The sequence below is a fragment of the Quercus suber genome, unplaced genomic scaffold (genome assembly GCF_002906115.3).
Source record: "Quercus suber isolate HL8 unplaced genomic scaffold, Cork oak 2.0 scaffold_545, whole genome shotgun sequence".
Taxonomy (NCBI): domain Eukaryota; kingdom Viridiplantae; phylum Streptophyta; class Magnoliopsida; order Fagales; family Fagaceae; genus Quercus; species Quercus suber.
The window spans coordinates 322,040-333,566 of NW_027069993.1; the positions used below are offsets into that span (position 1 = coordinate 322,040).

At 33.9% G+C, this 11,527-nt stretch overlaps 1 protein-coding gene across 1 annotated transcript; it reads left to right on the forward strand.

The window, feature by feature from the left end:
- Positions 1–1,234: 1,234 nt before the first annotated feature.
- LOC111990527 (dehydrogenase FPY6) lies at positions 1,235–9,812 on the forward strand. The gene is made up of 12 exons (XM_024022310.2): positions 1,235–1,653; positions 2,386–2,526; positions 3,348–3,396; positions 3,626–3,643; positions 5,753–5,868; positions 5,942–6,055; positions 6,869–6,919; positions 8,364–8,452; positions 8,576–8,636; positions 8,715–8,792; positions 8,974–9,084; positions 9,461–9,812. Exons 1-12 carry the CDS (start codon positions 1,510–1,512, stop codon positions 9,587–9,589), a joined length of 1,101 nt encoding a protein of 366 aa, XP_023878078.1. The 5' UTR covers positions 1,235–1,509; the 3' UTR covers positions 9,590–9,812.
- Positions 9,813–11,527: the final 1,715 nt, after the last annotated feature.

Consider the following 11,527-nt stretch of genomic DNA (forward strand, 5'->3'; position numbering starts at 1 on the left):
CAAGATAACGGCCGTACTTCTCGGGTTTTGCAGATCGGTAGGCCACGAGTCCGACAGTCCGGTGTGTGTGGTCTCAATCCTATCTAAGATTCGAGATTTGTGGCAGCGCGTGGGTGATTTTTCGAAGCCAGCTGCAGCGCATGGTGGCGCGTGGCTGGGTTTCTGGTGACCGGAGTTCTGGATTTTCCTCACAGGAGGCTGAGGAGCACGTATGTGGGGTTGATTTCTTCAGGCAAAGTCTTGATTTGCACAAATCTGATAAGGAGAGTCACGACTTTGCTTGAGTTTGTGAATCTTGGACACAGCACTAAGCCACGGTGGCTGCAAGATGCCATGGAGTTTAGATCCAGCAGAGAAGCATGTGTGACTTCTGATGGTGGTGTGCACATTAGAATCTTCTTTGCTTGTTAGAGATTTTGTTTGATGCCAAGAACAGAGTTTGGCTCTGATACCATGTTGAATATTAGCTCTGATACTATGTTAAATGGACAATATTATCAAACGCAATGTGTTATACCATGTTGTGTATGCTAGAGTGGATGCGGAAGATGAAGCATATAATAGGAACACTGAGAACACGAGGGTTACGTGGTTCAACCTTGATGGCCTACATCCACGGAGGAATCCCTTAAGGGCTACATTTTTATTGTATAAGAGTGTAGTACAATAACTTGTGTTATAATAAACCCTAACATGAGTATATATAGGCGACTAAACCCTAGACTACTAGTACAAGTAGGAATAGGCTTGAGCCTATTACATTGGGCTAATATATGTCTAATATATATCTCTAACAAAATTTAAGTTAAAGTTTTATTGGCTGTTATGAATGGACAAAAAAAATAATTTAAATTGTTAAATTAAAACTAATAATAATTTATCATCTATAATTTATTGTAAAAATATTATGGACGAAACACTACCATTTTAAAATGTTATTTCCAAACAAATTACAACAATTTAACTGGTTTTATTTTATTATTATTATTTTTTTTGGTTGGCTGGTTTATTTATTAATGAGATGGTCCAGGGACATTTATTTAAATAATTAATACTTAATAGCCACTTCTGACAAAGAAATTACATCTATTGTTATTATCATTAATTTCTTTTGAGAAAGTACATCTATTGTTATTAGTAAAAGCATTTATAACTGTTTATTCAAACAGAAAACAAAATTGTAGCTGTAGAGGAGGCCATTGTCGCCTTAATTGATTAAATTAAATAAAGAAAAATATTCATTTATTTTACCCCAAAAAAGTACCTAATTATTTTCTAAAAAAATCCCAAAGCTCCATCAAACTCTCACTCTCTCTCTGACCATTTCAATCTCCATCTACATGTTAATTACATTCAGACAATACCCATTTTTTCAGATTCTGCATCTTCATTCTCTCAAAGAGCATTTTTTTGTTTTGTTTTGTTTTTTAAGGCAAAAACAAAAAACCCACTTGCAGTGAGACTTGAAGAAGAAGTGCAAGGAGATTGAACATTTGAAGAAGAACCCAAATGGCAGGAACTGCAGGGATGGCAAACGAGAAACCCCAGTTGGCCATTCTTGGAGCTGGGATTTTTGTGAGGAATCAGTACATTCCAAGACTAGCTGAGATCTCTCACCTCTTCAACCTTAAAGCCATTTGGAGCCGCACTGAGGTACATACATAAAAGTTACAATCTTTCCTTTTTTGTGCAATGCAATAATTAGTCTTAGTTTGGTTATTACTAAAAGTTTTGGTAAATTTTTTTTTTTTAAATTCTATGGTACTTAAAGATCTACTCCATATAAGGAAAGTGCTAAATTAATCAAAGTCTTTGGATTAAGTTTATTACTCTTATTTTTGTAATTTTAATGTTTGAATTATGTTGTCTTGTCATTGTAAGAACATTATAAGACAATGCAAGCTTTTATTTTGCCATGTTTCTGTGTTTCTTTATTTAAATCAAGAAAAAAAAAAGGGTTCTGTTTCAACTGTTAGTTGATTTTCAAATTAAGGATCTGGGATTTATTATTTCTTGAAGATCAGAGCTTTCCCAGATGGGTTCAATTTTGTGAACCTGATTTCAGTGCTTACATAAATTACAATGATTTTGATAATGCCAATAATCTTATAGCACAGGGAAATTTTTGTTTTTTATGCTGGAAAATCTTTTCTTTGAAAAAAAAAAGTATTGGGTAGAAGGAAGGTAACAATGGGATATCTTTGTTTTGTGTGTGTGTTTCAGAATTGTAGATCCTATTACGACATCCTATATAGTATTGGGATGTCTATTTTTTTCCCTCTTCATTTTTTATTTCCTGGAATTCGTTTCCCTGTACAAAGGCTCTGGGGAAATGATAGTTAATAATGGGGTATTCTGTGTTTTCATGTGTGTGTTACTGCACAGGAATCGGCGAGACGTGCAGTTGAGAATGCTAGTAAATACTTTCCTGGAGTGCTATGTAAGTGGGGGGTTAAGGGTCTTGATGAAATCATCCATGATGATTCAATACCTGGGGTTGCTGTGGTTTTGGCTGGACATACACAGGTACCTTACTCTTTATTTCTCTCTTTTAAATCCACAAATCGGCTTGCCCATCAGTTTTTCAAGAAACATATTTGCTCATGGTAGATTCTTTGATTTTGATTTTTTCTTTTGGGTTTTATTTTCAGTGCCTGATGATTTCAAAGCCAACTGTTATTTTCAAGTGGAAGTTTTAGAAATTCAAGCTTGACATTTTTGTTAATGTGTGCATTCAAGAAAAGTAGTACTGAGGAATTGCTTTTATGAGTGTTACAACATTTTTGGTACATGCAAAAAATAGTAAATTTGCTTTAGGGTCATGTTAATGGGTGCCCTTAGGGTAATTGATAATAAATCCATTTTAGGAAAATTTTGACACTACTTTCATTGGAAATATAAAAAGCTGTCAAAATAGTTAATTCTTTTTTTCTTTTCCCATAAAATTTTCTAAAAATATTTGCTAAACTAATGCCTTTAGAGCATATGTTAACTTTTTCCTTTGTTTTATTCTTAACTATTGCTTGTATTATCATTCTCCTCTGTCATCTGAATTGCTAAAATAAATCTCAAGCTGATCCTCAATGAATTATATCAAGTAGATAAAATATGGCTTTGCAGAAAAGTAAGAAGCAAAGTTAGTTGACTTGGGAAAAAATCACTAAGTCAAATATGGATATTGAGTCCATGCAAGTGTTTAAATGTAATTCCTTTTTTAGAGAAAATGTCAGCAGACCCTTTAGAATGCCCCTGCTCAGTTTCTTTATTGTGCAAGATGTGAAAGTCAATAGCTCTAGCATTTATAATTATTAGTTACACGACTCTTACGTGTGAATCAATTTGCTCAGGTTGATATATCACTGAGGCTGCTGAAGGCCGGGAAGCATGTCCTTCAAGGTAATTTACCTTTCACAATAGCCACAAATGGATGACCATTCTCTTGAGACAACAAAAAAGAAAAAGAAAAAGAAAAAAAAGGGGAACTTTTGGGGCCAGTGCATTGTATTTCATTTAACAGAATCCATATATCTTATGATTTACAAAATATATTCTTCTGGACAATGTACTAAAGTTTCCCTTTTGGACATGCTGTATGTGTTGCTTGGCTAACTTGGTGTATCTGAAGAGAAACCGGCTGCAGCTTGTAAGTATGATGCATTTTCAATTGAATCAAGCATATTATCATATATTTCTGTGTAACTTATCAATGATATGTACAAATGGATATTGTGGTCATTTCATACTAGTATTTTCTTTTGATTAAATATGTTTATATGCGACCAATCATACCTAAATCAACTCATGCCAATATCTGATATTAATTTCAAATATATTAATTAGTGAGTGTAATGAAACAAATTTCAGCCATAATGTCATATAAATACATGACCCTACTTGCAATTAAAAAAAAAAAATCTTGATTGTTAGTGGCAGCCTCCAATTCCAAAAGAAATCAATACATAAAAGAATGAAAGCATAATACAAAACATTATTGAAAATATATTCTCTGTTGATTTTGATAAATTCCTGTAAAACATTGATCATAAGATTTATAAATGCAACTTTCAGGAATACAATGAAAAGAACATCGAATAACTGAAATAGAAAAGCTTCTCTCTTTTATCAAACTGCCTCCACAATTCTTTATCATGTCCTTTAAATCCACCTGCAGGTTTCTTTTTTTTTTTTTGGATAAGTAATAATAGCTGCAGGTTTCTATTGAGTACGCTTCAAATACTTTTCTTTGTTCTCGGGCTTTTTTGGAACCAACAAGACTTTTAGGCAGACCACCAGAAACTCTTGCTGTTTCTGCAACCCAAAAAAAAAAAAAAAATGTGGGCCCCATTGACAAAGGCTATGGAACTTTTTCCTTGTCAGATTACAACTCTAATTGTGGTGGGGCCAAATCTATTACCTTTTAAGTGCTAAAGTTTACTTCCCACTTCACTTTAAGAATAGTGTACCCAATGAGCTTACTTTATTGCTGGAAATTCTTCAACCAAGGGCCTGCACTTTGACCTATATTCAGCTCAAATTTAAGCATTTTTTTGGGTATTTTTGCCTCCCTCTAAACGCCGAAAATTATTATGTATAAATCTCTTGTTTTTATTCCAGCCCCTCTTAATTTATTTTAAAAGGCTTGTTTGGATTTTCTAAAGTTTTATAAATGTTTTATCTCAACAATTAAATTTATGCTGCCAACAGATTGCCTCCCATATGGTTTGTCTGTAACCCAAATATTCTTTATAGAGTTAAACCTGTCCAGTTGAAAACATTTATACTCACTGAATGAAATATTTAATAAGAAAGAAGCTTAAATGTAGGGAAAGGAGCTGGAGTAAAGGTGTGTCAGTGCCATATTGCCCAAGACAATATTACATGTAAAGAATAAGTCTCACTTTTTATGAAATCAAATCCAGACTCCAGAAAAGTTCTCAATAGAAGGGCACCGAAATGAAGCTATAAGTGGATTTCTTCTGCATTCCTAAAGGAGCTTACCCCCTTCTTCTGTAACCTTGCCCAGTTTACATCATCTTCAAGCAAATGTTGTTCATTTCCTTCTGAATGTTCAACAACATATGAAAAATAATAATTCTCCAAAATATCCGGCCCTCTTTTGTCCCAAAATTTAATTTGTGTAACTGGCAGAAAACTTGTTTATCATTTTAGGCAGATTTTGAATCTTTATCGATAGTGTCAATACAGCCATGTTGTTGCAATGGAGGTTGAATGGCAATAAAAATGGAATCATCTTTGTAAGGTAAAGACAAATTTGATGATGCCAACTACTTGTAATAATTATTATTTTGCATAATCAAGTCAGCTTTCAGCTGGAGGGAACAATTCTATCTCTGTCTCTGATTTTCCATTCAATCTCAACCTTGTCAGTCAAGAGTCTCGTTTGGGTTGATATCATATAATAATGTTGTGTATAACTATATTATCCTCTTTTAACTCTCAAGAATATTCTGGCCCTTGTTTTTAATCTTCTGATGCTTCATCTCCCACCAGTCCAACCACGTTTATAAATTAATTTCTTATGTGTAGGTTTTCTTAATTATTGTATTTAAATATTTATTTGGTGTTGATTAATCTCTCTTGTTTTGAACTTGAAAAATCCGGTCTTATATTTTTTTTTTTTGGCTTTAATGTCATGTGGAAACAATTATTTCAGTTTCAATGGAACTTGAAATCTACAATGTAATTATGAAATTTTGATTATGAAGAATTTAATATTGGTTCAATAATGCAGCTGCAAGTGAATTGGAAACTGCACTTGCACGCTACAAAGCTATTTGTGCAAATCTTTCTGACCAACCCATTTGGGCTGTGGCAGAAAACTACCGATTTGAGCCTGCTTTTGTTGAGGTGCTTGTTTCTGCCATATTTGAAATAGTTCCTATTACTCTGGCTTGCCAGATTCTCATTGTTGTTTCCACAGAGCAAGAAACTAATTGCTGAGATTGGGGATATGATGAGCGTTCAAGTTATTGTTGAAGGATCAATGAATAGTTCAAACCCATACTTCTCAAGCACTTGGAGGCGCAACTATACTGTACGTGTTTTACTATAAAGCTGAATAATATGCATTAATTTCTCTTGTTCGCAGGAGCATATGCCATTAAACATATGCTTTGGATCACTTTTAGTGCAAACTACTTCTAACTATACTAGTCATCAAAGAAAGAAATTCATCATTATAAAAAAAAAAAAAAAGAAAAAAAAAAGAAAAAGAAGACAGATTCACAATCCTTTAGAGTTTGAGATCAAAAGATTTTCAGGCATCTAGTCCATATTGCAATGTGACTACGTTATGTTATGTTTGAGAACATTCTCAGGTGACTACAATATGATGCAACATCAAATAATGTTAATTACTGATTGTTCCAAAAGCTTAAGTTATTGAGAAATGGTGAATTTAAACATTTAACCATAATTCTAACACTTTTCCTCATGTGTGGACCTAAACTCCCCTTTAATAAGTGGAGCCCAACACATAGGATTTTTAACATTTTAAATGGTAGGTAAATTAAAGCTAGGAATTGAACTTAGGATCTCCCGCTTTAATACCATGTTAAATTACCGATTATCCCAAAATATTAAAGTATTAGGAATGGTGAATTAAATCATTTAACCATAATTTTGTCAAATAGAATGAAGACTTCATTCTTCTCACATGTTTATTGTAGCAACTATATTGTTCACATTCTCATTCCTTCTTGAAAGTGTAAAGGATGTACTCATTTCATGAATTCTGGATTTTCAGGGATGCCTTACTTGATTGTTAACATAGTCAGATTTCTTCCCATATTAGCATACCTGAACTATTTCTTATGTCTTATTTTAACAAGTTTATTACTTATTCCAGGGGGGATTCATTCTGGATATGGGGGTACATTTCATTGCAGGATTGAGGATGGTAATCTCAAACCTTTTAATAACAAATGGAAGATAAGTTATGGCTTTGGTTGCTTTGCTACCATGTCCACTGTTTGTTGTGAAGTATGCTATATCAATTCAAAGAATTTGATTATTTGAATTTCAAATATCTAAATCCTCTACCCGTGTGCTTGGGCCACAACCCTTTTCTGCTCCCCCTTCCCACCCCGCCCTTTGTTTTCTTCTCTAATAAGTTATTACTTATCAAAAGAAAAGAAGAATAAAACAAAAGGAGTTTCATGTTATTTATAGTCATACTAATTTCAATGTCAGTGACTCTTCATCTTTAGAGTCCCTTTTGAACCTCCTTTTCATCTCTGACAAATACTTTGTTATGTGAAATTTTGGACTATGGACTAGGCCATCTCAAAATTCAATTAGATTTTGTTTAGAAAAAATGATGAAGATGATTAAAATTTTGAAATTTAGATGCTTTCACCATATCGTAGCACTTTTACTAAATCAGCGTCTAGAAGCCAGAATAACCTAAGTAAGTGCTGACTTGGCTACTTATATATTATGAACCAGGTAGATCTGAAAACAGAATTTTAGGAGTGATATTATTTATCATATGATCTGGGATTGGACCACAAATAAACCAATTATAATTGTTCCTGCATGTGGACAAAAAGTTTGGGGGGGAAGGGGGGGGAGGGTATATGGGTGAGAATAGACATGAAGAATCTTATGTCAGAACTCAGAATTGTGGAAGCAGCCTAAATGCTCTTTAGTGTTCACTGTAACACTGCCCAATTTTGATTCTGAAAGCAGAAATGAATGCGTGATTCATATCAAGTACTTGTATTCCTTTTGTGAGCATCTTTTTTTTGAACTGTTGTAGGGGTTAATGGCCTGTGTTTTACACAACCTAGATAACTATTTGTTGACATATCTTGAATAAGGAAGTTCAAGAAATTCTTCAAGAATAGTTTTTGATGCAGCTTGCCAAAAGTTTTTTCCAGTGATTTTCCATCTGTTATCTAGAAGGGAAAATGTTTTCATTTTTCCAATGCTGCAGTCACTAATCTAATAATCTTGCATTAGCAAACTCCTTGTTTTCTTCCTTATGCCATCTGCTGGTATTTCTTTCACAGATTGTTTAAATGCTGTACTTTGAACATCCTAAAAGTTTTTGATGCTTTCAAAAAGTTTCACCTCAGTCCTTTTTCTTAAAGGATAAGGATGAAAATATGATGGTGCTTAACTTGGTTTAAACTGTACAGACTATCTTATGAGTGAAGCAGCTGCCTTCTTTTTTTTTTTTTGTGGGAAACACCCTCAAACAATCAAAATGAGCATTTGTGATAAAAAAAAAACTGTAGTTTAACTCAACAAATTCCTTATTAAATGAAATTAGTCATTTCTGGTACAACTTAAACCGTATTGTAAGTGGAAATGTGATTTTCCTGTTTTCGTGTGAACAGCTTGTGGGATGTGAGGTGGACTCTGTCTCAGCTATGACAACTCATGTGGATCCAGACTTACCCCCACCAGATAACTTATCCTCTCTCTTGTAAGTTTCAATTGCATGGACTTTACTTTCAAAGAATTTGAAGTTCTTCTCTTTCTTTTTTTAAACTTTCATTCCTAACAATCGAAAGACTGAAGGTGCGTATTTGGAATTTCCTTGCCTTAGTCAACTGGAGAATGGATGTTCTGGAGTTTTTGTGATGGTTGTTTCATCCAGATCCCCTCAGGTATGTGATAAATGATAGATGTACTGTAGTATTTTGAACTTACAAAGATTCTTTAATCATAGTATTAGCTGTGTTTAGATACTCTGGCGCGTTGTTGGCTTAAAGGGAACAGTGCAAATTGAGCGTGGACATATTGATGGACAACATGGTTACCTGGTATTTGAGAATCAACTTTTATTTAGAAATATGTATAATTTTGAAGTCTATAGTTTCCTTTTTTTTTTAGGTATTTAATTTTAAAGCTTAAAATACTCAATTCTATTCGAGACTTGTATTTGTCTTTTAGATTAACTTGTAATAAAATTCAGTACTTATGATATCTCATGATGCATCACAGGTATTATTTTTTAGTGCTGATGGGCAGCGAAAAAGCTCCTTCTACCCATTTAGTGGAGTGGATGCGGAATTAAAAACTTTTATTCATGATGTATCACAGGCTACGCGTAAGGTAGTTGAAGATGTTAATTTTCATCCATTTATACATGGTTTCAATTTTCTATCATATGCATGGTGATATTTTGCCTTTTAGTGTACTAAGTGGGTTTTTCTCCTCTATTTTAGTGGTATTTGATTTGCTACATCTTCTAATTTTTTAAGTTTTGTTCTTGATTGTGGTGATAGCATCAGACTTCTGCATTATTCTAGCTTGACAGCATTTTTGTGGATTTCTTTTGCATAATTCTCTCTAATTCTTTCATTTTAAATCATTTATTTCAATTACTTGGATCTTTAACTTTATTTGATAAACCTCTGTTACTAAACAAAAAAATAAAATCCGTTGCAATTCAGGGAATGGTCCACTGATCATATTTATTATGTTGCAGAAGGGGAGTGACTATGAAGTTGAGCCTCGCCTATCTTTTCTGGAAGGTGCCAGAGATGTTGCTATTCTAGATGCAATGCTTGAATCTGGATCAAAGCAAGGGGCCCTAGTTCAAGTGAAAAAATTTTAGCTTACTGATGGGATTTATTCTTTACCAACATGATTGTAACAGCTTGGTATATATATATATATATATTTGAGAATTGAGATGCTTTATGATTTTCACATTTTTTACTTAAAAACAGAATTAAGTTCAAAAGAAACAATCAGCAATACTCAAAGGGATCTAAGGAGTAGTTGGATTCTTTGCAACTTTGAGATTATTCAATAAAGTTGTGCCAAATTTAAGAAAACTATATTCTTCATAATGGTTGGGGGTGGTCTATGGCGTCTTATAATTTGACATTTTAGTTTTGTGTTTGAGGTTTGTGTGGTTCACTTATGTTCAGTATAGAATCATTGTATATGCTTTTGCTTGATGGAATGGAGAAAGAAAAGAAATTATGAATTTGCAACCATTTGAAGTTGGATACATGAAGAAAAAAAAAGCAATTTCAAGTGAAAAAAAATTAAAAGGGCTTTGTGTTGTGTTCTGCGCTGAATTTTGAATTTAAGAATCTCAGTATAGTTTAGCCAAATACTCAATTTGTTGTCTGTTGTGGTCACTCTCTTAACTCTTGAGGCCTTTTGACAAACCACCATCCTATATGGTTAAAAAGGTACAACAGGCATTCAACTTACTGGGCATATCCGCATTAGTCAGAAAACGTTTTCTCTGAAATACTTTTGAGTCTAAGCAGTCAGGCTAGAGGTACTGACACTAATGACCAACCAAGGTGGGAGTGACGGACTTCTTGTTTAAAGCAAAAATGGCCTACTTCTGTCACATGGGAAAGTGGTTTTACCTCAAGCTCCTCAAACTGCGCACAAGCTCTTGATAGGATAGTCAAACATAGCCAAACAGTGTCCTAAAGAGGTTGATCTACAGTCTTGAGGCAACCCATCTTGAACTAACCCTATGTTAAGATGGAGGGAAAGGAGGGGAGAGAAAAATAGAAATGAAGAGAATGTACTAAATTTTGGTATATTCCAACCCTTTTTTTTTACTCTCCTCTCCCGTCATACCCCTTCATTCCAAACATAACATAAGTTTGGTGGAATCAAGTTGGTGGTCGGTGGCTGACGACCTTTTACTAAAAAGGAGTATTTACAGTGGACTCTCAGTCTATCACTCATCACATTCGCATTTATTATGACTCACCTATCGTTGTTTTGCATTTAATGTAGCATGATATGGGCCTTCTCTATACAATGTTAGGAAGGTGCCTTGAATAGCTATGATCACATCCCCTTAGCTGATTCCTAGATAGCTATGATGACATCCCTTCGGCCGACTTCTTGGGAAAATGTAGCACACTTTACTATTGCTACTTTACAATTTTCTCATGGTCTTTATTGTTAGTTCTTTCATTGACTTCACATTCAAAGTGCCTACAACCAATTCCACTACTTGATTTTTGGCATCTTTAGTTGTTATTAGGTTTGTTTCCATTTTTCAGTTCCCTCAAACAATGTGAGTCCTTGAAATTCTAAGCTCAATTTCAGTTAAAATCCTTGTTACTGTTCCATTTTATGATCTAATCATCTACCCACTTAGATTCCTAAAGTGTGTAAAGAGCATACTTTGCTCCCAATTCTACTCCTTCATTTTTAGAAATTTGACCATTCTTACTTACCACTTAAAATAAAAATGATAACAAGAAATAGTAGTAAAAGCATGTGAATCTTAGCTAAACTTGGGGACCCCCACAGATTTTTCTGACAGGCCCAATTGCAGTGTATGGGCCATTTTAATGACAAGCATTAAATTTAAATTGTCGAATGGTGCCTCATAAAAAGGTAAGTGATGCATCATACATTATTACACTTGTAGAGTTATTGCAACTCGCAACTTGCTTGCAGGTTGCAGCAATTTCAATCAAACTTTGCTGTCGGTTGCTCGAATTTTGTTTGCGCGCAGTGACAAAAATCACAAAACATGAATTAGTATTCCATTTCCTAACATCAT